Source organism: Primulina huaijiensis, chromosome 10 (genome assembly GCF_012295235.1).
Source record: "Primulina huaijiensis isolate GDHJ02 chromosome 10, ASM1229523v2, whole genome shotgun sequence".
NCBI lineage: Eukaryota > Viridiplantae > Streptophyta > Magnoliopsida > Lamiales > Gesneriaceae > Primulina > Primulina huaijiensis.
In genome coordinates, this window is record NC_133315.1 from 19,494,689 (window position 1) to 19,521,375 (window position 26,687).

Sequence of the window (26,687 nt, forward strand, 5' to 3'; positions counted from 1 at the left end):
ATTAGAGACCATGACGCTGAGAATTAATGAATCTATGACTACTAATATATGACAAGATATTTAAATTAATAATAAATTTTTTTTATGACGGTATAATACGCAGTCGCGAGTTTGGAAAATTTTAAACGTAAAATCTATTTTATATATATCTATGACCGTGTTTTGTGTTAGCTGGAATGCTTGAGTTGAGTTTGCATCACGTGAGAAAGCTGAGAATATTCAAGCCTTAATTAATTAAAACTCCGCTTTCGTCGTGTTTTGAGAATGTAGTGTGGATACAAACGACATCGACTGTTGTTAATTATATTGGATATAATAGTTTCACATTACTTACTAAAAAAAGTTCAAAACATAGTTTCTTCTAGATAAATTGTAATAGAATATCATAATATAAATTATATATTTTCATGAATCGAGTCGTGTCGAAAATCAATATGATGGATGTATATATTTAATAAATCAAGAGTAAAATAAAGTTATTTAATTTCTTTACTCACTTTTAAATCAAATATAGATGTCAAAATCGTATCATACCACCCATAGGATGTTGTGAATTAGATTTATATTTATATCTCCCAATCACGCCTTTCTTTTTACGGAGGAGGATATTAGTCCAAAAGTTCCCACCCACACGCACAGCCAACCAGAATCAAGTTGGAAGCTTTATCGTTTTCTACAATTGGTTTGGTCCATCGATTTTCTAAATAATCTATCTTGTTACAATTTTCTTATAATTTAATGTGAATAGTTACTAAATCACGTACACCTAGTGGCTACTATCAAGCGTTCAATATTCCAATCTCCCCCACTAGTTATTTCAATAGGTTCGATAATTTTCACGTTGAATCAAAATAATATTATACGGGTTATTCACTAATGCTTTTTCTTTTGAATAGCCATTGATATTTCGTGATGTATTGGTATATTTGGTCATAGGTTCGATGAGAATAATAATAAACCGATTAAGTCTTCTTGTTTCATCCATTGTTTTAAAAAATGTTGTTTATGATCGTCTAAGCGTCGGACGATCACTCATCATCCTAATAATTTATGCAAATGAGAATCTTTTAGATTGTTTTACACTAATAGATCGCATAGGCGGATTAATTTATATATACTAGTTACTCTGCACATGCTATCGATGAATTAAAGTGAAATTTGACAAATTATAGAAGAACTAAATTGATATTTAAATTGTTGAAATAAAAAAAATAAAAAATAAAAGTGTGTGTTGAAATTTAAAAAAAAACAAAAATAAAAGTGTAATATTAGTATCATGTAAAAATAAAATTAGAAAAAAAAATTGACGTATTTCCTAAATAGTTACATCATGTCTTCGACTTTAAGAAAATAGAATATATATTGCTTCAATAGTTCAATAAATCGAATCCTAGCTTATATTATCTTCTATAGTTCCTCGCGATGGGAACTTCAGAAGCAGACATGGATCCCGCCCACCTCTCCATCGCCGCCGCCAACAACCACCACAATGTTAAAATCCTCACCAGCGAAGAGGACGAAGAGTCCCCAATCGAAGAAGTTCGGCTAACCGTACCCATCTACGACGACCCAACACTTCCGGTATGGACCTTCCGGATGTGGTTTCTTGGTCTGATATCGTGCGCCCTTCTCTCCTTCCTCAACCAGTTCTTCGCTTACCGTACGGAGCCTCTGGTGATCACACAGATTTCAGTTCAGGTGGCGGTGCTGCCGATCGGGCATTTCATGGCGGCGGTGTTGCCGAAGACGAAGTTCAGGATACCCGGATTCGGGTCGAGACTGTTCTCGTTTAACCCGAGCCCGTTCAACATGAAGGAACACGTTCTCATTTCCATATTCGCTAATGCCGGGAGCGGTTTCGGTAACGGATCGGCGTACGCAGTTGGGATTGTGACTATTATCAAAGCTTTCTACGGCCGGAGCATCTCTTTCGTCGCCGGTTGGTTGCTTATTCTCACAACTCAGGTACAAACATTTCACCGATTTCGTACAAATCCACCATTTAATGCGGTGAAATTTTATATGAGAAAACGTTTCTCAAAATTGGGTTAATTGAAACACTTATCACCTTCGTTTTTTTTTCAATAATTCTTCCTCACATGTCATTTCTCTGAAACAAATTGATTGAGAAAAATGTGTTTAAAAAAAAATTCAGATATTACATCATATTTAAACTCAAAATCGATTACAAATTTTTTTTATACGAAATAAATCATAAGAAATATGTCAAATAATTATTTTTAAATAAAAAATTCTAGATATTACATCCTATTCAAATTCACTGTCAATGATATATTATTAATTGAAAAATATGTAAAATAAATTCTTTTAAAAAATAAAAAATTCTACACATGACATATTCTAGATATTACATCATGCGGGAATTCTACTAGACATGACATATTCTTCCATTTTTAATTGTTGTGTCGATTTAACCTTATTTTTTAAAATTAAATTTATATTTCTAGAAATTTTATATATTCTCCAAATTTCTGATAAATATGCTAGTTTGTAGGTTTTAGGATATGGTTGGGCTGGGCTTCTGAGAAAGTATGTGGTTGATCCGGCTCACATGTGGTGGCCCAGTACTCTCGTTCAAGTGTCTCTTTTCCGGTAAGTTTCTCTTACTCCACGCTAAATTATAATCAGTAGTTTTTTACTTTTTTTGGATATTTTTGTGAGATAAGTAAATTTGATTTTAGATTAATATAAAAATTAATAATTTTTCATAAATTTAACATGTAAGACAGTCTTACATGAGATTTTATGTTATTATTAAATGTTTAGTTTATCTTAATCAAATTAAATTAAATTTTATTTTTTTACTACATATTTATTAATAATACATATTTTGTAATAACATATATTCACAAGCCTAGAGGGCCCAAACAATTGATCCTTTGTCAATTCTAAATTCCCACGTAATAAGCATGTAATTAATAAACAATATTTTTTTAATAATTATTAAGTCTACAGATTTTGACTTCAGCTCAGTAACAACTTGTTACTCCATTAAGTACGCTTTTGTCCATTGGAAAATTACTTAATTAATAATAAATACAGTTGTCTCTAAGATTTGGTTAATTGGAGACCCTTAAATTCCGGGTAGGGCTAGGACAAAATTAACGGTCACTAAAGCATCAAATTAATATACTCTTATTAACTAAGTCTGAAAACGTGGAAAAGACAACAAACCTATTTAGGGTTTTTTTTTTTATTTTTTACTGTAATTAACTATTTTTAAAAAAAAATGATTGACCAAGTTTATTTTACAAATTTCCCCACCTATATGTATTGGGAACAAATGCAATATTAATAAAATTATTTAATTAAGATTATATAGATCTTTCCTAGATAAATGATCATATATTCAATTAGTTGGTTGTGGACAAATATTTTTTTAAATAAAGTATTGGGAAACTATATCCACAAATTTAATAAGCTATATAAATTAAAAAATCGATGTGATATAAATTTTAGGTTCACAAAACTATACAAATTACATAAACTACTAGGTATACATTATTTTTTAGATATTATTTATTCGGAAATAATAAATAAATAAATAAATAAAATCGACTTTCATTTCTATTATCTGATTTATTATTTAATTAGTCAACAAAAATTTTACACGACAATTTATGCACATATGATTAGGGATGTAAACGATCCAAATCAAATCAAACAGTATCAGGCTTGAGCTTGGCTCGTTTAAGATTGTTTGAAGCTCGAGCTTGATTCGAACTTCTATTATCAGGCTCGAGCTCGGTTTGTCTTGAAATTACTAAGCTCAATAAAAGCTCGAGCTCGGCTCGTTAAAGCTTCTTTATCATGTTAATCAAGCCGAGCTCGAGCTTGATTCATTAATAGCTCCTTCACAATGTTTAACAAGCCTGGCTTGAGCTCGGCTCGTTTTTGAGCTCGTAAAGCATATAATTGAGATCAAGTTTGAGCTTGATTCGAGCCAGTTAAAAATTAAATATATCTATGATATAATTTTAAATTAGACATAAAATGTAAATTCATTCATAAATAACCAAAACGACAAAAATAACAACTAAAAGAAAAAACATAAACTCGGTATATTATTAAACATTTCAAAATAATACATCTAGCATCCAGACAACAAATATTCGTCATACATTGATATCACCAGATAAATAATATTGCAATAATTTCACTCCTTTAATACTTCATTTCCTTCTATTGACATTAGTACCAATATTTTTATTTTAAACTCAACAAATGAGTCAAGTTCGAGCTTACGAGCCATCTAAACGAGTCGAGCTCGAGCTTACGAGCCACCTAAACAAGCCGAGCTCGAGCTCGTGAGCCTATTATCGAACATGTTTGTGAGCTCACGAGCCGAATATCCTTAAGCTTGTCCTTGATTTGATTAATTTTTCGAGTTCGAAATCGAGCTTGAGCTTGGTTTGATATGATCAACAAACAAACTCTAAACGAGCTTTTTATCGAACCGAGCTTCGAATAGCTCGCAAACGGTTTGGTTCATTTTCATCCCTACATATGATTCATTTTGCTTCAAATTAACAGAGTATGTAGCATAAATTAAAATTAATTAAAAATTATGATTCGAAACTAAATTTTTAGTAATAAAATTGTTGGATTAAGTGTATTGGGTTGTGAGGTTTATGGGCTTTCCATGTGAGTGAATGGAATGTTCAAAGCGTAACACCTACCTATCCTATGCAAGACTCAACTGTTGAACTTTATCAGAAAATCCTTTCGTATAACTTTCAATTTCCATTCATGTGGGGGATTGTTGGATTAAATGTATTGGGTTGTGAGGTTTATGGGCTTTCCATGTGAGTGAATGAAAGTTTGGAAATGTGAGTTTGTACCACATCGGAAAAATAAAGTGATATAGATAAGTTTATATTGTATTACACTTTATGGAAGTGTAACAATGATTGGTCAAGAGGCTCTCTCTCGCGCACGTCGGCGCATGGGGTGCAAATCATGGGCCCGATTTGAACTGGAAAAGGCTTGACTTGTGTGCAAGCGTACGAACGCGACCTGAGTGTGTCGAATGTCGGACCGATCAAGGCAAAAATCGGCTAACTAGTCTATGCCATCTTTTGTTATTTTTTTTTCGGTTGAGACATTTCACATGCCCTTGAGACCTTTCGCATGGCCTGGCTTTTGGTGCCTCGTCTGCCCCAACCCTTGGTGTTTCGTCTGCCATCTTTATGGCAACNAACTCTTGGTGCTTCATCTACCATCTTTAAGGCAACCTTTGGCCTTTCGTATGGCTGGTATTGACATGTATATATAGGGGATGTGCCTAGCTAAGAAAGATACACTGAAATCCATTTTCTCCTATTACTCTGCGTTCTGCTTCTGCTCGTTTTGCTGCACTTCTGCTTCTGCTCGTTTTGCTGCATTTCTGCTCCTACTCCGTCCACTGATAAAGTTCAGATACTGTTTTGTTCGCTAGCATAGTGGTTTGTGCGAAATCACTGCTGGTCTGTCCGTTGTATTCTGGGAAACAGAAANTTCCTCCGGCTGCTGTTCCTCTGCCCTCGTGATAAAGTTCAGGTACCTTTCAGTTCGCAGTAGTGGTGCCTCGTGCTAGGTTACTGCTAGTTATTCCGTTGTATCCTGGGAAACAGACGTCTAAGTACATCCTCGAAACACATATCGGAGGGGACGAATATGTTTTAAGGACACTGTATTTCATACAGGCCTCGGTTTGGTTCATTTCAAGCTTTTCTCCACTGTTTTTTATTGACTACACTGTTCACTGATTTTCTTTATCAAAAGCTTTCTGTACTGTATCATTCGATATATTGCTTAACAAAAATAAATTTTACCGATAAATTTAATTTTCTTTGCAAATCGTAATTTAGTTTTAAATTTTAAAATTCATTTATTTTACTTCACGAAAGTGAAATAAAATTAGTTTCTATAGATACTTTAATAAATATTTTATTATTTAATTATTTTAAAAGTTTTTATTTTTTAAAAAAACTATTTCAAATTTTTTTAACTAACAGCTTTGTGCTAAAACTTTGACGGAAATAAGGGTATTCGAGGTACAAAATTGATGTTTTTGGTTTTTGGCACGAAAAATTGTAGATTGAGTTTTTGGGATAAAAATTAACTAGTAAAGGATTTTTGAATATACACTTTCTTTTATTGGGTTTTTAGTGAGAGCGAGTTGTGACTCATACTGCGGGCACACATAACCTGTGAGCCGGGTAGAAAAAATGTTTAACTTACCTAAATTTCGAGGTGATCCAATATTTCTTGACTCGCCCAATATCTCCGAAAATCCTAGTTTCTTTTAGCTTATTTCATGTAAAATAAGATCCATTTCATCAGTGAAACAAAGAACTCACGTGGAAGAAATGATATTATGATGTTGTAAGATGCAATGTTGATTGCTGCATTGACGCTTAAAAGATCAAGAATCTGCTTCAAACCTGTCATTATCACTTAATCTTCAACCCTCTTGGTAGGACTAGAATGTAGCCTGTAAGATCGATCAGTCAAGCATCGGTCATGGTCGGATGTGAGGGCTGTCTTTAAACCGAACGAATGGAGCCTTAAATTCGACATTCTGAACAGCGATGAAGATTAGATATTAAATCTTTCTAATCTTCACTATCCGTTACGAATCTTGAACTTACAAATTTTCTGCGTCCCATTTAAAAAAATGAGGAGTTGCTGTGGTGTCCATGAGAAAAAAATCTGATGTATAATTTTTAAAAAATCACGAATATTTGGATCTGCGTGTGTCTACTGTACTGCTGCAAACCACTAGTTCCTTCCTGTATCCCACTCTGATTTTCTTCACATATCTGAGTTCAAAGTCATTTAACTAACAAGAACTTCTCAACTTTCCAGGGCCTTGCATGAAAAAGACGAGGAGCGCATGTCACGGGCGAAGTTCTTCCTTATCGTACTAATCTGCAGCTTTTCGTGGTACGTGGTCCCGGGATACCTCTTCCCAACTCTCTCAACCATTTCATGGATCTGTTGGATATTTTCAAAATCCGTTACAGCACAACAGATTGGATCTGGGATGAGGGGACTTGGCCTTGGTGCTGTAACATTAGACTGGACAGTTGTAGCATCATTCCTTTTTAGCCCTCTAATCTCCCCCTTCTTTTCGATTATGAACATCCTTGCGGGCTATGCATTGATAATCTACGTAGCAGTCCCTGTGGCTTACTGGGGGTTCGACTTATACGGTGCGCGGAAATTTCCTATTTTCTCATCACACTTGTTCACAGCACAGGGTCAGAAGTATAACATAGCAGCTATAGTTAACGACAAGTTCGAGTTGGATGTGAATAGTTACGAACAGCAAGGACGGATACATCTCAGCATGTTCTTCGCCCTGACTTATGGGTTTGGTTTTGCTACGATTGCATCAACTCTTACTCACGTCGCCTGTTTCTACGGAAGGTATGTTTAATTTTATGCATCTTTTTCGTCCATTTGCTGCATCGGTTCATGCAATACGTTTTTAAGAACGGATTAACTGTGCTATGCAGGGAAATATACGCAAGATTTCGTGCTTCCTATAAGCAAAAAGAGGATATTCACACGAGGCTTATGAAGAGATACCAAGATATACCTTCGTGGTGGTTTTATGTGTTATTGGCAGGGACAATTGGAACATCTTTAATTCTTTGTATCTTTCTGAAAGACCAAGTTCAGTTACCATGGTGGGGTCTCCTCTTTGCTTGTGTCTTGGCCTTTGTTTTCACGCTTCCGATTAGCATAATCACAGCCACGACCAATCAGGTAACTTGAAACTAAATTACGAGGCCTTCTTTCAGATACTAGCTAGAACATATATTTGTGCTACTGTAAGCGCAGATAGAAACAGAAAAAGAATCCTGATACTATAAAATCCAAGTGTTTTTATCGTTCTAGTTAAATTCGTGTTGAAACTATATGTTTTATTTGCAGACGCCTGGTTTGAATATCATCACGGAGTACATCATGGGTATCATATATCCCGGAAGACCAATTGCTAACGTCTGCTTCAAAACCTATGGCTACATGAGCATGCAACAAGCTGTGTCTTTCCTCAGCGATTTCAAGCTCGGTCACTACATGAAGATCCCTCCAAGATCGATGTTCATCGTTCAGGTAAGTTTAAGTGTTCATTCAAAAAGATACGATTTTATCGCATGAGGATAATTATTTGCTAACATTTTTGTAATGGCTCCACCAGTTCATAGGAACAATCGTTGCTGGCTCAGTCAACGTAAGCGTTGCTTGGTGGCTACTTACCTCGATAAAGAACATATGCCACGACGATCTACTTCCACCGGGCAGTCCATGGACATGCCCTAGTGATCGTGTTTTCTTCGATGCATCAGTCATATGGGGTTTAGTAGGGCCAAAACGAATCTTTGGCAGACTCGGAGACTACAGTTCTATGAACTGGTTCTTTGTTGGAGGCGCGATAGGACCAATAATAGTTTGGCTCTTCCACAAGGCGTTCCCAAATAAGTCTTGGATTCCGCTCATTAACTTACCAGTCCTTCTAGGAGCGACAGCTTATATGCCACCAGCAACACCACTGAATTACAATTCATGGATCATTGTCGGCACCATTTTCAACTTCTTTATTTTCCGGTACCGTAAAAAGTGGTGGCAGAGGTATAATTATATCTTTTCCGCGGCTATGGATGCTGGCGTTGCTTTCATGGCGGTGTTGCTGTACTTTTCACTGGGAATAGAAAACATAGGATTAAACTGGTGGGGCGCCGAAGGCGAACACTGCCCGCTGGCGACATGCCCGACAGCTAAAGGCATATCAGTTGATGGCTGCCCAGTTCACTAAATTGTAACCATCGTTGTGCTTCACTAGAATTTAACAATATTTTGCTCCAAGAATGAATCTTCTACCACGTTTCTGTATGTATCCTCAAGGATTAAAATGGCGATAATCAATGCGGCCATGACCGATACAAAGAAAACTCTGTATCTACAGTCTCTTTATAGATTTTTAATATTTTACGTGTGACCGTTGATACTCATAAAAGTGTATTATGTGGTATGAGTTGTAATATAAAAGTGGATGTTAAATATGTATATTTATTATTATTTGAAATTCATGAATTCAACTATTTTCATTAGATCTTCCTTTACTACAACTTATTTACTAAATAAAACGAAATAATATACTTTTTTAGTTTTTGAGTCTTGAATTTAACTAAAAATAAATTAATTTTTATAATAAATAAACCTATTGGTAACCCATTTTTTGTGGAAATAAAGTTTAAAGAGTACTAATTGCCAAAATATATATTTAGTTATAAACCCGAAATTAAAATATCAGATTATTAAAAATGTAAAATATTAAATTGAAATCGAATAAATTGGCATAGCCCATATTTTTCTCTAGCTGCATTTATAGCCGTTGGATTTAGTTTTCACGTCATCTGAGGCCTGATATCAATTAGGGTTTTCGCTATCTCCAGTTCCCCATCGTTGCTTCCACACTCTCTCTGCGGGGAAAACAAGTAAGAGGAAACACATGGAAGACAAAACAAACGGCCTAACGGTCGTTTCTCCTTCCGACTGAGAATGTTGACAATTCGATTTGATGCAATTGAAACTCGCGTGTACCGTCAGCGGTAAGCCCTCTTCGTTTGATCTCCATGTTAAATTTGCCAAATTGATGGGCGAAAATTGAGTTATTTGAGAATTTGGTTTGATTTTGTTATGTTTTATTAGAAATTTTCCTATTATTTGAATTAAGAAGTGTTTTGCATTTTTTTGGGATAAGCACGAGCTTTGATTTGATTATAAGTTATGTAATTGTAGTGTAGAATGCACCAGGTAGCTCAATGAGTTAATAAAACAGTAGCTCACTGGAATTCGCTGCTGGTGCTGGAGCGACTCGTAATTTTGACGTTGATCGGAAACTGACGGTCTGGAAAGAAAAATCGTGTGATATAGTAAAAATTGGATAATTTGAACGCCAAGCTTGCAGTTTTTGAATTTGAGGTTTTGGGGAGATTGAACTAAGCTAAGTATTGTATTAATTATTCCATGTACCTTGATGGTTCATTTTATGGTCACGTGTTATTATTATTTTTGTTGAATTATGTGGTTATTATCATAATCACCATTATTTTGTTCAAGAATTGTGGCATGAGTGTAAGTTTAGTGGCAAAATCATTAAGGTTGGTTATATATTGCCTTGGATGCATTCCATGATCAATTTGATTTTTTACCGCAAGTGTACAAATTTCACACCTCCTATTAATTCACAAGCGTGTCTGCTTATTATGAATCTTTATGGTGATGTAAAGGGCTTGATAAATGACCCCAACAACACTAAATGGCTACTTATGGAGGTGATGTCTGTCACCAAATGTAGTGATGTTCGAGCATAAATTAATGTACTATTAGAATTTGTCCGTAAAGATTTGTTCCTTAAGACTTGTCAGACCTAATAAAGTTTCGGGTCGTGCTCTTAAATCCATATAACAAAATGTATGCAGATGTGCATTTTCCATGTTACACTTGTTTGCCAGTTTTTACTTCGTCCTTTTTCTTTTGACATGCATGGAGTCATTTTTAAGGCCTTTATGTGGATTCAAGAGGTTATATTGACTTCACTTTATTTATAGGATTTCCTTTCTCATAAGACCTGTTACATGGAGTTAGATGAATCTCCACAGATGCACCCTCCTCCGCCTGGGAGTTTCATTGATCGTGAAGAACTCATTCAACATGTTGGGGAATTTGCCATCTCTCAGGGATATGTGGTCACCATTAAACAGTCCAAAAAAGAGAAAGTTGTTGTCCTTGGTTGCGACAGAGGAGGTGTCTACCGAGATAGGCGTAAGCTCATTGATGAGGCCACTGGTGAACATGTGCGCAAGAGGAAATCAGGCTCTCGACTTACAAACTGTCCTTTTGAACTTGTGGGTAAGAAAGAGGATGGCTTATGGGTTCTCACTGTGAAGAATGGTTCACATAATCATGAACCAATGAAGAACATATCAGAACATCCCTCTGCTCGTCGTTTTAATGAGAAAGAAGTGGTGCAAATTAAAGAGATGACTGAATCAGGTCTAAAACCACGCCAAATACTAAAAAGACTTCGACAAACCAATCCCGAGCTTCTATCAACACCAAAGCATATTTATAATGTTAAAGCTAAGCTCCGGCAAGGGAATCTTACGGGTAGAGTTTCTTTAATTTTATTTTTGAGGTGTCTTGAACATTTAATGTTCTGTACCATCACGTTTATGTTGTGTTGGCCTTATCTTGAGTTGGTTACTTTGTTGGAGTACAACTGTACAATTGCGTTTAATTTTTTTTGGGGCATCTCATATATCCATAGTTGTTTTTGACCTCCAAATTTTTCTTTGAAAAAAGTTAATGGGACGCCTTAATTTCTATTTTTAAAAAGTGACTGAATTTTAAGAAGAGATCATCATGGCGGGAGACGTGGCCTCCTTGAGATAAGGGGACAGCAATGAAAAACTTTGACCAAGTTTTCTGTCCCAGCACCATATCAGATGAAGGTGGACTAGGAAAAAAAATCAACCCTACATGGATATTTAAAAAAAGAACCTATCTACTCAGATGACCAAGTAATCAAGCTCCCATTTAATACACCCGAGACATAAAAGAACATATTCTTGCGTTAAACTTTGAAATAGTAAGAATATAGTGAAGGGAGAAAGTTGAGTATATTACAAGTAGTCCTTCAAATGAAATCACAATAAAATGAAATGAAAGATGTTTTTTTTTTTGGCAATATCACATAGGATTATGATATAAGCTTCGATTTCTGATTTCTGATTTCCTGGACTTTCAGTACTTAACTGTCAACATCTGATTTAAGACTTGAGGGGCTTATGGTAATATGTCGCAGGGGTTGATTTTCTTGCGCACCATAAGCTGATCATGTTGAGCTGCTAAATACCTTCTTCATGTTTTGTGCTGCAGTGAGAAGATTGAAGACACTTAAAACTCCCACGGGCACTCAGGGAAATTCTGAACCTTCCACATCTTCTGAACCATCATGGAGGAAACGGTATCCTTTGGTAATTTCACATAGTTCAACTCGGAAATTATATTAGAGTTTTTTTTTCCATCTCCAAGTGAAGGAGTTTTTTCTTTTATTTTTACTTTAATACATTAATACTATTGGAGGTTTGTTTGAGGAAAATAGTTCCTTTTTGAAGCTTTGAGGAATTATTTATACTAGTTTCTGGTAACATTTGTTGAATTTCATTTGTGTTGTCTATTTCTTAACAATCATGATTGCTCATGAAAGAAACTGTGTTACCACCTTGTTTGGATTCTCTCACGTAAATGAGCACCGAGAGATGTATTTATGAACAATATGCTAAGCTATCATTTGGATTCTTGTGTGCCATGATTGATTATCATGTATTTAGTCACTGTTTGGTTCAGTGAATAAGGAAAGGATAGTTTTCAAAGCCTTCTTCATCTAGCTTTTGGCTCAATTTATGAGAAACCTTAGGCCATTAAGAAATTTTTATGCTGCCATGAGAAGAAATTCTTTGACAAATTTGTGATGCCTCATCTCCCAACTACTGATCCATGGATAATGCGTGTAATATTACTTATTTGTCCTTGTTTTACATTGAAAAAGCCCTAAAATATCATATGAGAGCAGCCTCAAAGATAGATATAAACATATTGAAGCTAAAAATAAAAATATTTTGGAGAGTAAAATATATATTTGTGGAAGTAAAAATATTATATATTGGTAATGTTGTTTTACGTAAATATAGACAAATCAATAAATTTTTTGAAGAATCAATAAATTTTTTGTGTCATGCTTTTATTAAATTTTATTTAAGTTTGTATTTATGTAATTAATTAATAGAATGTAGTATGCTAAAAAAATGGAAACATTTATGTTTTGGTTGTAATCATGTTGATACTAATAAATCATTAATTTCAATCACAATATTAATTAAATAAAATGAAGATAGATAAATTATAATGGCTGAATTGTGAAAAAGTATTTCAATATGTATGGCAGCCGAAAAAAGGAAAAATTATTTATGAAAATTTATAGGGAAAAATATAATGATAATTAATTTTTGTATTGGAAAAGTAAAATTAATATTTGTGGAATTGTGTCCAAAGAGATTTTTCATATAGTGTAATTAAATTTCAAAGAAGAAAAGAAGTAGGTAAAAGGAAAAAAATAGTCGGTGTATCTTGATCTTTGCAAGAAAATATACACAAAATTAATTCAATATATTAAAATCATACAAGAGACCATATACGTGTCACACTATATTATTTATTTCTATGTCCTATGTGTTTATGACTTTGATCGCTCATCCTTCATTTACCTCGTCCCACCAACCAAGTGGTACCTTAATTTAAAGATGATTTGATTTTATATTTTAGACTTTCTTTTAACTAATCTTGCAGAGAGTCCCAAATCTCATTGGTGGGAGATTTGTTGATTCACAATCATCATCATCAGTCAATGTGTTGAACCCTGTAAGTGTGGAGACGATGTGAATTTCTTCAGTCCTCATTTTGAAAGAATATTATGCTGATACTCTGTATAAAATTATAGGCGACACAGCAAGTGGTTGCACAAGTTCCTTTATCCACGCCAGAGGAACTTAAGGCTGCAGTGTTTGCTGCAAAAAGAGCTTTTTCATTGTGGCGAAATACCCCGGTCACAACTCGCCAGCGCATTATGTTCAAGCTACAGGAGCTTATACGCAGAGAAAGTGTGAGCATGCAATCTCACATCTTAAATCTCTGTTTTTAGATATTTAGTAACATGCATATTTTATTCATTTTATAGGACAAGCTTGCGAGCTATATAACAACAGAGCAGGGTAAGACCTTAAAGGATGCATTTAATGATGTGTCCCGCGGCATTGGTGAGTTTCTTCATTTTTCTTTTCTAGTTTGAGTGTTTATTAGCCCTAGAGAATTTGGACTTGAAATTCAGGATTAAATTATAGACTTAGATAGATGAATACAGTTGGGTACTTGATTAGTAATTGTGTTTATTTTAAGTGAGATGTCTCTATCTGCCAATAGCTGCATTACCATAGATGTTTGTGAAACTTTATGGGGATTTGGGAACAAGAAAATGAAATATGAACTTATTTGGATCTTCTTTCCCTGTTTTTATTCGTTACTTAAACGGTGATACCAGGCCTGAACAAGGAGAAAATAACTTAAAAAATTCAAGCATTATTGAAATTCAACACTTAGTTCGTTTCCTGTTGAACATCTTGATATAAATTGTTTTACAGAGCTTGTTGAAAATGCTTGCGGAATGGCAAATATGCACATTGGGGACTTCGTGTCAAATATCTCAATTGGCATAGATACTTATAGCATTCGCGAGCCTTTAGGTGTTTGTGCTGGGATATGCTCCTTCAACTTTCCAGCCATGATTCCGTTAATGGTAAGCTGTGCTTGTTTCAGTCATTCCTCTTGTATGCTGTGTTTTGCTTCTTCTGCTCACCCATTCAGATCTCTTGAATATTTTCAGTGTCTCCCAGTAGGTTTGTGTATGTTGTGAGTGCAATTTGTTAGAATTCACTTTTTCTAGAATAGATGCAAATGAACGTCTTTCTTGGAAGGAAAATGTTTTTTTCCTTGTTGACTCATTGTCATTTATAAAGCCAAACAAACCCACATCCAAGAAATTGTCGAAATCGCTGCACGTGCGGTATTTAAGGTGAAACCGAAAAGGACATGGAAATTACATTTATTTAATCAGCTTCATACTTAAAGGACCAAACATTTTATTGACCAGATTTTAGTGAACTGTTGGCGATGGATATTGCTTTTCAGATTTATTGAACCTTGCCTGTGTGGTTTAAGCTTGTCTCAAATAAAAGGGGAGCACAGATTATTGCAAGAAAAGACGTCCATCTCTGCTACCAAATATATTTTTGACTCTTTTTATGTCTTGTACTTTCTAAAAATATTTTTTTTGCCTTATTGCCAACTGTTTCTCTTCAGATGTTTCCGATTGCTGTTACATGTGGTAATACCTTTATACTAAAACCATCTGAGAAAGCTCCAGGTAACCGCAACCTCTTTACTTTGATGTGCTTGTACTTTTACGTTCTTATTGTGATTCATGCTATTAAATTTTTCTTAGAGAAACCCAATAAGTATCGCCACTTTTCCCTCATTTGTGCTTTCAGGGGCTTGTATGCTTCTTGCGGAGTTAGCAATGGAGGCTGGTTTACCCAATGGTGTCCTAAATGTTATCCAAGGAACCAACGTAAGCTCATTAAAGCCATATTTGATGTGTCCCCTTCTATGATTGCATGAAAGGTCGCTAAGAATTAAGCTACACTAAATACATGTCAAGATTGATATATGAAAGCTTGTCCAAACTCTGTTTGTTATGCAAGCTAAACTTTTATCTTTTGATAAGCTTTTTGAAGCTTGGCTTGAGGTTGTTTTGATATGCTAAAATTGATTTATATCTGAAAATCTAGATTCACCTGACTCCTGAGTACAGATCACCGTCGGCTTGATTAAAGTTTGTATAAGCTTAATGAGTTTAATAATCAATCCAGTCGCAAAACTCATCTTCAAGTTTGATAAACAATTCAGGATAAGATTGAATGGTCTGTTTCTCAGTTTGATCAATTTTTCAAACAATCGATGCAATCTTGTTTGGCTTTATTCCATCGGAAGGTGTGATCTTAAAAATGCTGCATCGCTTCAAGCATAGTATCGAAGAATGTGTTCATGAATCAATAGTTCTTCAATAATAACTTGTGATTTGAGTACTATTCTGGTCCTGGATAAGATAAATACAAAAAATTCTAGAAAATAAATGGACCACAGGAGACTAGTTAAATGGCTAATATAGTATTTATAAAAAATTGGTTAATGATTGGATTTTTAAGTTGAATCAAAGGTTTAGTGGCCGATTAATGAGTACTCGGTGGAGTGGTTTACTTACTTCTAAGCACGTAAATTTGGTGGAAGTGTGTCAAAGAGGAGAAGTTAGGAAAATCTCAATTATTAGCTTGAAGGAGATATAAAGAAAAGCTGTCAGGAATAGATGTTGAACTTGGAATGAGAAAGTATTTTATTATGGAGTTTCATAAATATTATTCAGAGCATGCTAAAATAGAAACGAAACTAGCATTGCAATCAATCACATAGGAATCTAATATATCAAGCTTATGGATTCCATATTAAATTGCAAATATTAAAATAATTTACAGTGTGACTATTTGGAAGGAAATTTCTCATTTCATTAAATTCCAGTAATAACTTCCAGAAAATGGTTGAGATTTGTTGCTTTGCTTGTAAGTAAAACTGTTCATGTGGTATATTGATTCACTCGACTGCTATTTATCTTATGTCTGTGATATCTTTGTAGGATATCATCGATGCCATCTGCGACGACGAGGAAATCAAAGCTGTGTCATATATTGGTTCAGATGCTGTGAGTTTGTTTTCAGTGTCTATTAGTGATAGAGTGTGTGCAGAACCAATTATGCTATTTTATTAGCAGATCGTGGTCTGCACTAATTGCAGTTCTTTGATGTGTGCTGAAGGTTTGATAGTTTTTTGTCTTACATAGTTGCTTATGATTTATAATTTAACTTACTTGCTTAAAACATTTTGAAGGATGATATATGCTTGAGATATGTAAGTAGAGACATCTTCTCACCTTACCTCACATTTATTTACATTGTTCTTTTACTATTAAAGGAAAAATGTTCTACACCGGTATATTCATTTAGTTTTTCTGTTTCCAGCCAGGGATGTATATTCATGCAAGAGCATCTGTCAACAGTAAACGTATTCAGGTGACAATAAGTTTTTAGTTGTTTTGGCATATGTTTGTGCTCAACTTCATTGATTGTACCCTTCAGATGAATGTTGGCGCCAAGAGTCATGCAGTTGTCATGCCAGATGCAAATATTGATGCCACACTGAATGCTTTGATTTCTGCTGGCCTTGGTTCTGCAGTACAGAGGTGTACAGCAATCAGCACTCTCATTTTTGTTGGGGATTCAAAGTCGTGGTTTGTGACTATTTCAATGCATAGTATTTTCATTTTGCTGCTTTTTGTGACAAAATTTACGTGGAAATTCTGAATTGAATAGTGATAAAACTAATTTCATCAGGGAAGATAAGCTAGTGGAGTGTGCCATGGCTCTCATAGTAGATGCTGGCACAGAACCGGGTGTCGACCTTGGTCCAGTGATTAGTAAGCAGGTGCACTCAAATATTTTTGTTTTTGCTAGTAGTCAAGTATTCGGATTGCTTACATTAAGTTAAGATTCTGAGTGAAATGTTACTTCATTATATCAATTAGAATTCATCACAAGTAACCGGAGCAGCAGCTTGCTTTCTTTATCCATATGTGCAGGTTAGTGAACGGATTTCCAGAGTGGTCCAAACTTTTGTTGATAATGGTGCTAGATTGATTCTTGATGGGAGAAAGATTTCGGTATGACTACAGATTTCCTCTTATTCTGACCCTTCTTTATGATAATTAAATCCAAAATTAGACTCCGTACATTCTGATGGACAGTGTGAACAGTTCTTGGGTACTTAGGTGGCAATATAATAATGCTGCCTTAATTCCTTCGAACAATTTGTATATATGTACTCTGGCTCTCATCACACAGCACATATCCATCCATAAGAAACTAACATGGCATAAAATAAAGTATAGTTTGGTAGGTAATTATTTAAAAATTTAAATTCACATCCAGAGTAATTTTGATATGAGACCTAATATCCTGGAAAATCAACGACTATCACTGGAATGTTAGTTGGTCTCATTGTGATTATTTAGTTCTTACTTCCAGTGTGTGAAAATCTTTCCTGCAAGTGTCTACTGTTAACGGAGAACATATTTATTTATTTTAATTTTTTATTGATAAAAAAACAGGTCCCCAAATATGAGCTGGGAAACTTCGTTGGTCCCACCATCTTAACTAATGTCACTGAAGATATGGAGTGTTACAAGGTATATAGCTTTTGATTTGATGACTTTAGGTTTGGTTGCTGGGGCTTGTGTCCAGAAATTGGTAAATTGTGACTATTCATACTCTTGTTGCATGCAGGAGGAGATATTGGGCCCTGTTCTTCTTTGTATGAAGGTGATCTCTTGTATTTCTTAACTAAAATATAAAAGAAGAAAAAGGAAAACTTCTTTTGTAATTATTTGCTAATATGAATGATTTATTAATTAATTATCCATCGTCTCGTGCACAGGTCGGAAACTTGGACCAGGCAATAGGAATTGTAAACAGAAACAAGTAACACAATTTCTTGGGTATTTTGAGTTTTAACATTTTATATAGGTTGATGTTTGGTTGATACGGTTGTTTTCTTGAGCAGACATGGGAATGGAACGTCAATATTTACATCATCCCCCGCTTCTGCAAGAAAATTTCAGATTGAGGCGGAGTCTGGACAGGTAAATCCAAGGAAAATTGAATACTTTTTCACATGAGGCAGATGCAGTTTATCAGTTCCCGGATATCCAACCTTTTACTCTTCTGAAATTGTATTGTTCTAGATTCTTTTTTAGCATTGAGCTCTCACACTAATTTGATTGGTTTTAGGTTGGTGTAAATGTTGCTGTTCCAGCACCTTTACCTTTATTCTTGTTTACTGGCTCCAAAGCATCATTTACTGGGGACATCAATTTCTATGGTAAAACATCGAATATGTGTATGACATAAGCATTTTGACTGCTGGAAGAGGTACTTTTTGCAACTGCTTATCATTGTTCTCATGAATTACAGGTAAAGCGGGACTTCAGTTTTACACACAGATAAAAACTGTGACTCAGCAATGGAAGGATTTTCGAAGTAACAGTGTATCACCAATGTCGGTTTCATATGATCCTCCAAGTGAAAATGGGGACCCCAGTACGTTCCATTCTATAGACTTCACGAGTAACGATGGATCCCTAGGTTTGCAGCTGAGGGACTTCCCAAATGGTGAAGGGGTATCTTTACCATTGCTTCCGAGTGATATACCAAGTCATGAAGGGGAGTCTATGAAGGATTATCCTAGCAATGATGAGGAGTCTCTGGTGGAACAATCGCGGGACATTCCATGCAGTGGAGGCATATCTTCAGCAATCCCCGTTTTAGATGGATCACATTGGACCCTTCAGTTTTAGTGTTTTACTTAACGAGGGGGGCGGCTGACCATGCGTGGTGGCGACACAGCCTATGTAGACTGCAGGAATCCTCTTGTATGTAGAATGTATCTCATTTAGTTTGTGTGAAAGATTTGGAGCTAAAGTTTCTGCAATTTTGTTAAGGTATTGTAGTCCATTACCAAATTCGGTTGTCGTGCGTTTGTGAATAATAATGCAAGATAACTAATTTTAGTTTTCCAAGATAGACGGGAGGAGCGTTTATGAACGAACTATTTAAACTTAATGTGGGTTAATCTTTTATTTCTATTTCGATTTCGATTTCGATTAGAAAACCCGAGTATTTTAATGAGAATGTTTTTATTTATTAAAAATTTTGTTATTAAACAATCATTCTTATGGTATTCTACTTGTGATACTCTATAATTTTATGTGACCAACGTAAAATTTTTATCCTCGTTATTTGAACGAGTGTTCTCGTTTACTTGTATTTGAAAATCAAACCCAAATCCTATTAGAAGTTGAAAAGATTGAAATTTATCATATTATTTAATAATAATATTTTCTTCTTAATAAAGTTCTTATGTTATCTCTGACGTGTGGCCCATCCTTATCTTGTATCCAACTAAAAATTTTTGTGGGTTTTTATTCGTGAGACAAATCAATTCGGTCCACATCTACAATAAAAAAATATTATTTTTGACATAAAAAATATTTTTTTATAATCGAATCAAATTGGAAATTAAAATCATAAAATTGAATTGTCAAATCGTCCCATATTAGTTTTTTTTTAAAATATTTATATTAAAAATTGTTTAGGTTTGCAAATAATGATTTGCCACATGGGAAAATACAGTAACCTACTATTATTGTATTATAAATAACGTCTAACCCCCATTATTTAAATGAAATTACAAAGTAGTCCATCTCTTTCGAAAAATACAAAAACATAACGAATTTAGAATACTGGCCTGAGGTCAGTAAACAGTAGAGTACTTTTACGCACATCATTTCAGGTCACTTCTTCAGCAGAATATCAAGATGTTGCGTTTTTCAGTCCAACGAGGTAAGCTTGTTTATGAGTTTGCTAATTAGATGAGTTTGTGTTCATGTTTGTTAACAAAATTTTGTTCCTGTTGTCAATTCATTTATGAATTATGTCTGTTTTAAAAGTTGTTTAATTGTAGATTCAAAGCTATGATTTTTTTATTGAATGTGCCTGATTTTTGTTAATTCGTGTTTTAATTTTATTTTAGTGAGAAATATGAGGAGGTTGCATCATGGGATAATTGGAATTGCGAATTCTCAATTTTCAACTGCTGCTGAACCATCCTGGAGGCATGGGAACTCGCTTGTGAGTTTTTATCTTGTTCGATTTTGTTTGGATCAATTTCTTTTTTCTTTTACCATTTTTCGTTTCTTTTATAATTGCTCGAATAAAGAACATATTCTGGAAATAGGATCACAAATAAAAAAAGCTAAAGGTGCGTGCTTGCTTTAGAACTTTAGTTTTCTTCAGTTAACTTTGAGCATGGTTATTAAAAAGGCCACAAACGAATGGAAGTAAAATAAAATTAATATCAAGAAAAATATGGGGGCAGAAGTGTCCGCTATGTATTGCATTGCATTCTTTTATTTTTTTATTTTTTTAATTGATGAAGTTCTAGTGGATTACATTATCTTTTGTGTCAGAGGGTGCCAAATCTTATCGGAGGAAGCTTTGTAGATTCACATTCATCTGATTCCATTGATGTCATAAACCCGGTAAGTGATTTAGATGCTGAAATGATTGCATTTATTCTTTTTTTATTTATGTTTGTCTATATGTTTGAGTTGCGTGTAGTTCTTTAGCCCTTCATTTTGATTACCTGACATTTTACCTTAGGCAACACAAGAAGTGGTTTCGCAAGTACCTCTAACAACAAAGGATGAGTTCAAGTCTGCTGTTTTTGCAGCCAAACAAGCATTTCCATCATGGAGGAACACCCCAATCACAACTAGACAGCGCGCAATGTTAAAGTTCCAAGATCTTATTCGTAAGAACATGGTGAGTGGTTTTATTTCTTTGAATATAATTTATTTTTTTTGTCCATGGCATCGATTCAACAAAATAATTTAAACTTCTGCTGTAGGATAAGCTTGCTTTGAACATTACCACAGAACAAGGGAAAACATTGAAGGATGCTCAAGGTGACGTGTTCCGCGGTCTAGGTTAGTAACTTATGTGTGTGTTGATTTTACTGTTTTGGACAGTAGATAATGATTTGAGTTCTTATTGTTTTTTGAGTTTCGTGAAGAGGTGGTGGAACATGTGTGTGGAATGGCCACTCTCCAGATGGGAGAGTATGTTTCCAACGTGTCAAATGGAATAGATACCTACAGCATTAGAGAACCAATTGGTGTTTGTGCTGGGATTTGCCCCTTCAACTTCCCAGCAATGATTCCCTTATGGGTAAATCTGCCTTTGTTTTCTTATGCTTACATAACTTGAAGTTTGTATGATTCTTTCATTTATCTTACATTCTGCCCTCTTTATGTTTAATAATTAATAAGTATATTTTCTTGTTTGAAATTTCAAAACAATACATGGTATTAAGACATCTTTTTCTGACGTCTCATGTCAGATGTTTCCGGTTGCAGTGACGTGTGGAAATACTTTTGTTCTTAAGCCATCTGAAAAAGATCCAGGTGAGTGTTTGCTTCACATCTTTTGTCCTATTTACTGTCAGTATTAGTTAGTCTTTGTTGTGAATGTGAAAATTTTACACACGCGAAGTTTTTCCACAATGATTTCACAAGTATTACTTGCATAATGTTTCTAGAATATTTAAGTGCCTGTTTTGCGACTGATTTTTTGCTCTGTTTTTCTTTTTACTTTTTCAGGGGCTTCTATGATCCTTGCAGAGTTGGCTATGGAGGCTGGTTTGCCCGATGGTGTCCTCAACATTGTTCATGGCACCAATGTACGTTCCTGTTTTCAATTTTATATCATCTATACTCCCTTGTCATGCCTTCAATAATCATTTTGAATTAGAAAACAGTGATCATTTGCTCAATACCAGTGTATGAGCGAATATTATTCATTTATTGTAGATCTGATACATTTTATGTTAATGCTCTTTTGTGCAGGACACGGTTAATGCTATATGTGATGACGAAGATATTAGGGCCATATCATTTGTTGGTTCAAACACGGTATGTAAGCTGTCCATGTCACACTTGCGTTTCAGTTGAGTTGACCTTGCCTATTCAACTGAAATTATTTGTTGCAGGTGATAGTTTGAGTCTACTAATTTGTTTGGTTTAGATGGATTAACAATCAATATATCTGGAGTCAACTTGTAAATAAATAGCACCAAATTCCGTCAGTATGGCCCAAAATGATCCACATGTCACTTGTGATTTGACTATATAAAGTTTAAATGGATCAGATACAAAATCAGGCACCCCAAAAAAAACCACTAAACCACATATACCAACCCATTCATGCATCTAAAAGTTATTGCCATGCAATGGGCACAAACTTCTAGTCAGGACCACACGCAAGCTGGTTCCATGTGTTCTCTCTCCAAGTCCAAGAGTTTTTCGTCCACATTCACCACGTTGATTAACTCAGACTCTCTCCCCATTTCTCCCTCTGGTGAGTGCATGCAAGCAGTTTCTTGCGTGCTAACGCAATTGGTCGGTGGCCAATTTGCAGAATGCAACATGAACATTCTTTATGCCAACTCTGGCAAGATGGTATACAGGAATTATGATGTCTGACACCTCTCTCTTAAAAAATACTTTCTTCCCTATTATGTCTGCAAAACAAAGATGAATTGCATCAGCACTATATAATACAGCCATTTAGCTCTTCAATATTATGATAGTTGTTTGTTCCTATCTTAGCTAGTGAGCTTCTTTACATTTTGGTAAAGTTCTGTTCCAATGCTGAGGATACAGTTTAACATATTTTCTGATCTTAAATGGTTTGTCTGGCAACCGATTGGTTCCATCTCTCTTACAATTAGGGGCCTGATTTTGATTCTTGTTTAGGCTGGCATGCATATTTATGCGAGAGCTTCGGCTAGTGGAAAACGCGTTCAGGTCACTGCTGTTAATATATTTTGTTTTCAAATTCTTTTATTTCTGAAAAACTTAACTTCCTAACTAACACGAACACCTGCAGTCCAACATGGGAGCAAAGAACCATGGAATTGTGATGCCTGATGCAAACTTGGATGCAACTTTAAATGCTTTAGTTGCAGCTGGTTTTGGTGCCGCGGGACAAAGGTGCATGGCTCTTAGCACAGTGGTGTTTGTTGGGGGATCAAAATTATGGTACTCCTCTTTCTTGGTGGGCATCACACATTTTGTTTTCATTTTTGTTTCCATTTCATTAAACACAACTGCTCAAATGTTTACCAGCAAAACTAAGAAAGGCAATCTTCTGTTTACGAATGCGCTGTTTCAATTTTTGTTTCAGAAAATGTTTATAATTCAGGATTTTACTTTGTTAAGTGAAACGCGTTTCTTCTATTCTCTTATGTGGGCTGTTTTCAAAAGACCTGTGTGTTTGTTAGTGCGATTTGGTTAAGTAGAAGTTCCATGTTCAGCAAACTATTTGGATCTTTGTAGGGAAGAAAAGCTAGTGGAGCGTGCCAAAGCCCTTAAGGTGAATACTGGAACAGATCCAGAGGCAGACCTCGGTCCAGTCATTAGTAAGCAGGTTAGTGCAGTGGCAGGTATTTGTCAAGATTTCCATCAAAAGCTGTGTTTTACCAATGATTAGGTCATGATAATTGCGAATTTTTGCACGAATAACAGTTTTTTTTTTGTTCTGGCCTCTTTGTTTCTCTAATCTCACATCTTCATTCTCAGGCGAAGGACAGAGTATGCAACTTGGTCCAAAGCGGGGTTGAGAATGGGGCCAGATTATTGCTTGATGGAAGAACTATTAAGGTGCTTGTTTGTTTAGCTACTCGGTATTACAGCTTCTGAGTTTCAACCAGGTTCTCGATGAGATGCTTTGAATGCTCATGTTTTAACTATAAATAATACTTTCAGCGAAGGCTTATACATCTTTTCTTGGACCACAAGCCCTTCATTAAATAATATCAAATTGATTGGGGTAGATTCTATTTTCACCGAGTTAGCAAATTTAATTTGACGACTACACCTTGAAAAGTTCAAATTATCTCGGAAGTTTGGGAGGTGGGGCGAGGGCAGGATACCAATGAAAATATGTTTGGTAAGATATACATGCAATTTAGTGAAATAATTAGCATTTTGTCACTAAATGTGCTTTACTTTTGGATTTATTCATGTATTTTGCATCCATGGTTGGAAATAGATGATGGATTCGTTGGATTAAATGAACAGTTACCCTTTTTCTTCCATGCGGAGTAATAGGTTCCAGGATATGAACAAGGAAATTTCATTGGGCCCACCATCTTGGCTGATGTCACTGCTGATATGGAATGTTACAAGGTACCAGTCTTTGTATTCTTTTCTTTGTATCTCATAAAGTCCATAGGAATCTTGTTGGGGGTTTTATGTTTAACTTCTCTTATTGTGGGCTTCTAGGAGGAGATATTTGGCCCTGTTCTCATTTGCATGCAGGTATGTCAGTGATTATCCATATTATATTTCATATCATGTGTTCTTTCCTAGTATTATTGAATTTAATTCCTTATCTCAGGCTGACAATATAGAAGAAGCTATAAAGATTGTCAACAAAAACAAGTATTTACACTTCCTTTTCTCTCTTTAATCGTCAAGTTATTCTTGCTTTGAGCAATTTCATGACTCTGTTATCCAAATTTTTCAGATATGGGAATGGTGCAGCTATTTTTACATCGTCTGGATTTGCTGCAAGGAAATTTCAAACTGAGATAGAGGCGGGCCAGGTAACTAAGTTGTTTCATGGCTTTGATTCAAATTTATTGTTAGTTCAACAGTTTATGACCATAATCGAACCATTTATCATGAATCAGCGAGTTTTTTTTGCCCAAAAAAGCACTATCATGCCACTGATTTTCCAGCGTACATTGACTTGAATTGGTTTGCTTCAGGTTGGTATCAATGTTCCCATTCCTGTTCCTCTGCCTTTCTTCTCCTTCACTGGCTCCAAGGCATCTTTTGCGGGGGATCTCAATTTCTACGGTAAGACAAACTAAGCTCGATCCTTTTATCACAAATAAAATCATTTGCTTTCCTCGCACATTAAACACACAGCTTAAAAAATATATGTCAGTTCCTTTTTTTTCCACCAATTTTCATGGTTTAGCATTGTGTATCTATTCTATAAGGGGTAAAATGCCCGATCTTCGCTCTGTTCTACTGGGCGATGGATCGTTTCGTTGCAGGTAAGGCTGGAGTACAGTTTTACACACAGATCAAAACTGTGACTCAGCAATGGAAGGATTTACCAAGTGGTGCTGGAGTTTCTCTTGCCATGCCAACTTCCCAAAAGTCGTGAATCATGATAAATGCTTAGCTGAATATTTGAAAATCTTGTATTATCAGATTATTTTCTTCTAAAGCTAGCCATCTTATCTAATGAATATGTAATGAAATTTCTTTCTTTTTTTTTCTTTTCAAAGAAATTGAGTGAATGGTATTATAGGAGACCCTGTGAGTAAACGAAATTAATCTAGCCATATATAATCAAAATATTAATATAATATTAAAGCTCCAGTGAATTATCTAACAAAACAAATATTTTTAGCTTTTGATCTGAATGCAATATGATACCATCCACACATGTTTAATTTGTCGTCGAAGAATAAAACTTGCACAATTATTCTGAAAGAGGCTTATTGTAATGAGCTGACTATAGAATCACATCCTTTGACAGAACTTGGAAAGAAATACAATGATTTGATGAAGGATTCGGTTGTGATTTTGAGAAATAGAAGGTTGAGTAGTAGAAGGGAACTTTAGTTTAGAAAATATGGATTGCATAGATGAAGTAATTGGTAAGAACACACAATATGTTTGAACTAAATACTTGGAACATGATGTGATTACGGAAAACTCTTACGCTTACAATACAAGGTAAGTACTGGATCATGGGTTTTCTTATTATGTCCTATATTTTAGGAGAACATCGAGCACACAATTGGTGTGAGCTGATGTATTTGTATGCTGGGTTGCAGAAGGAATAAGTCGGCAATAGAAGTGTGGTTTAAGAGACAATTATATGGACTATGTAGGTGCATAAAATGATAAATTTTTGGTTTGAATTATGAATGATCTCTCTTAGACTCGATGCCGCTAAAACGTGTTCTTGATAAGTGTATTCATTGCTGTATTTGACGCCAATGAAGATGATCACTTGAGTCTTGGCCACGTGAATGCTTTAAACTGATTCATTTTATGTCAACTTGTCACAGTTTTTTGTTTGCGTGACCAAAAGGTTGTAGCACTTGTCTTTTTTTCATTGCAAGGTAAATAAATAATCTAATGCCATATTTTGTGCTATAGTTTTCATTGTGCCGACCTGAACTACTCAAATGATTTGTAAAAATGTTTAAATTATTTAAATATTAGATTCTATCACAACTTGTAAAAA

At 35.0% G+C, this 26,687-nt stretch overlaps 3 protein-coding genes across 3 annotated transcripts; all 3 read left to right on the forward strand.

The window, feature by feature from the left end:
- Positions 1-1,376: 1,376 nt before the first annotated feature.
- Positions 1,377-9,087, forward strand: LOC140986451 (oligopeptide transporter 4-like). The gene is made up of 6 exons (XM_073454707.1): positions 1,377-1,965; positions 2,516-2,613; positions 6,871-7,434; positions 7,524-7,776; positions 7,945-8,127; positions 8,213-9,087. Exons 1-6 carry the CDS (start codon positions 1,423-1,425, stop codon positions 8,825-8,827), a joined length of 2,256 nt encoding a protein of 751 aa, XP_073310808.1. The 5' UTR covers positions 1,377-1,422; the 3' UTR covers positions 8,828-9,087.
- Positions 9,088-9,392: 305 nt separating this feature from the next.
- On the forward strand, positions 9,393-19,398 carry LOC140986450 (methylmalonate-semialdehyde dehydrogenase [acylating], mitochondrial-like). The gene is made up of 20 exons (XM_073454706.1): positions 9,393-9,623; positions 10,626-11,184; positions 11,956-12,053; positions 13,426-13,497; positions 13,577-13,738; positions 13,814-13,892; positions 14,274-14,428; positions 14,992-15,055; positions 15,180-15,259; positions 16,379-16,444; positions 16,761-16,811; positions 16,878-17,029; positions 17,133-17,223; positions 17,378-17,458; positions 17,906-17,983; positions 18,081-18,116; positions 18,232-18,275; positions 18,358-18,436; positions 18,585-18,675; positions 18,768-19,398. The coding sequence occupies exons 2-20, from the start codon at positions 10,653-10,655 to the stop codon at positions 19,148-19,150; spliced, it is 2,394 nt and encodes a 797-aa protein (XP_073310807.1). The 5' UTR covers positions 9,393-9,623; positions 10,626-10,652; the 3' UTR covers positions 19,151-19,398.
- Positions 19,399-20,042: 644 nt separating this feature from the next.
- LOC140986381 (methylmalonate-semialdehyde dehydrogenase [acylating], mitochondrial) lies at positions 20,043-25,702 on the forward strand. Its single transcript, XM_073454601.1, has 19 exons — positions 20,043-20,195; positions 20,386-20,483; positions 20,822-20,893; positions 21,015-21,176; positions 21,262-21,340; positions 21,427-21,581; positions 21,754-21,817; positions 22,013-22,092; positions 22,259-22,324; positions 23,168-23,218; positions 23,301-23,452; positions 23,750-23,840; positions 23,993-24,073; positions 24,524-24,601; positions 24,698-24,733; positions 24,813-24,856; positions 24,942-25,020; positions 25,186-25,276; positions 25,480-25,702. Exons 1-19 carry the CDS (start codon positions 20,171-20,173, stop codon positions 25,590-25,592), a joined length of 1,617 nt encoding a protein of 538 aa, XP_073310702.1. The 5' UTR covers positions 20,043-20,170; the 3' UTR covers positions 25,593-25,702.
- Positions 25,703-26,687: the final 985 nt, after the last annotated feature.

Bases quoted from the DNA above. Each gene is read 5' to 3' on its own strand.
- LOC140986450 (XM_073454706.1), top strand. From the start codon at position 10,653: ATGGAGTTAGATGAATCTCCACAGATGCACCCTCCTCCGCCTGGGAGT. The intron at 11,185-11,955 runs GTAGAGTTTCTT...TTTGTGCTGCAG, and splicing joins CCGGCAAGGGAATCTTACGG to TGAGAAGATTGAAGACACTT. The intron at 17,984-18,080 runs GTATATAGCTTT...TGTTGCATGCAG, and splicing joins AAGATATGGAGTGTTACAAG to GAGGAGATATTGGGCCCTGT.
- LOC140986451 (XM_073454707.1), top strand. From the start codon at position 1,423: ATGGGAACTTCAGAAGCAGACATGGATCCCGCCCACCTCTCCATCGCC. The intron at 1,966-2,515 runs GTACAAACATTT...GCTAGTTTGTAG, and splicing joins TGCTTATTCTCACAACTCAG to GTTTTAGGATATGGTTGGGC. The intron at 7,777-7,944 runs GTAACTTGAAAC...TTTTATTTGCAG, and splicing joins TCACAGCCACGACCAATCAG to ACGCCTGGTTTGAATATCAT.
- LOC140986381 (XM_073454601.1), top strand. From the start codon at position 20,171: ATGTTGCGTTTTTCAGTCCAACGAG. The intron at 20,484-20,821 runs GTGAGTTTTTAT...CTTTTGTGTCAG, and splicing joins GGAGGCATGGGAACTCGCTT to AGGGTGCCAAATCTTATCGG. The intron at 21,177-21,261 runs GTGAGTGGTTTT...CTTCTGCTGTAG, and splicing joins ATCTTATTCGTAAGAACATG to GATAAGCTTGCTTTGAACAT.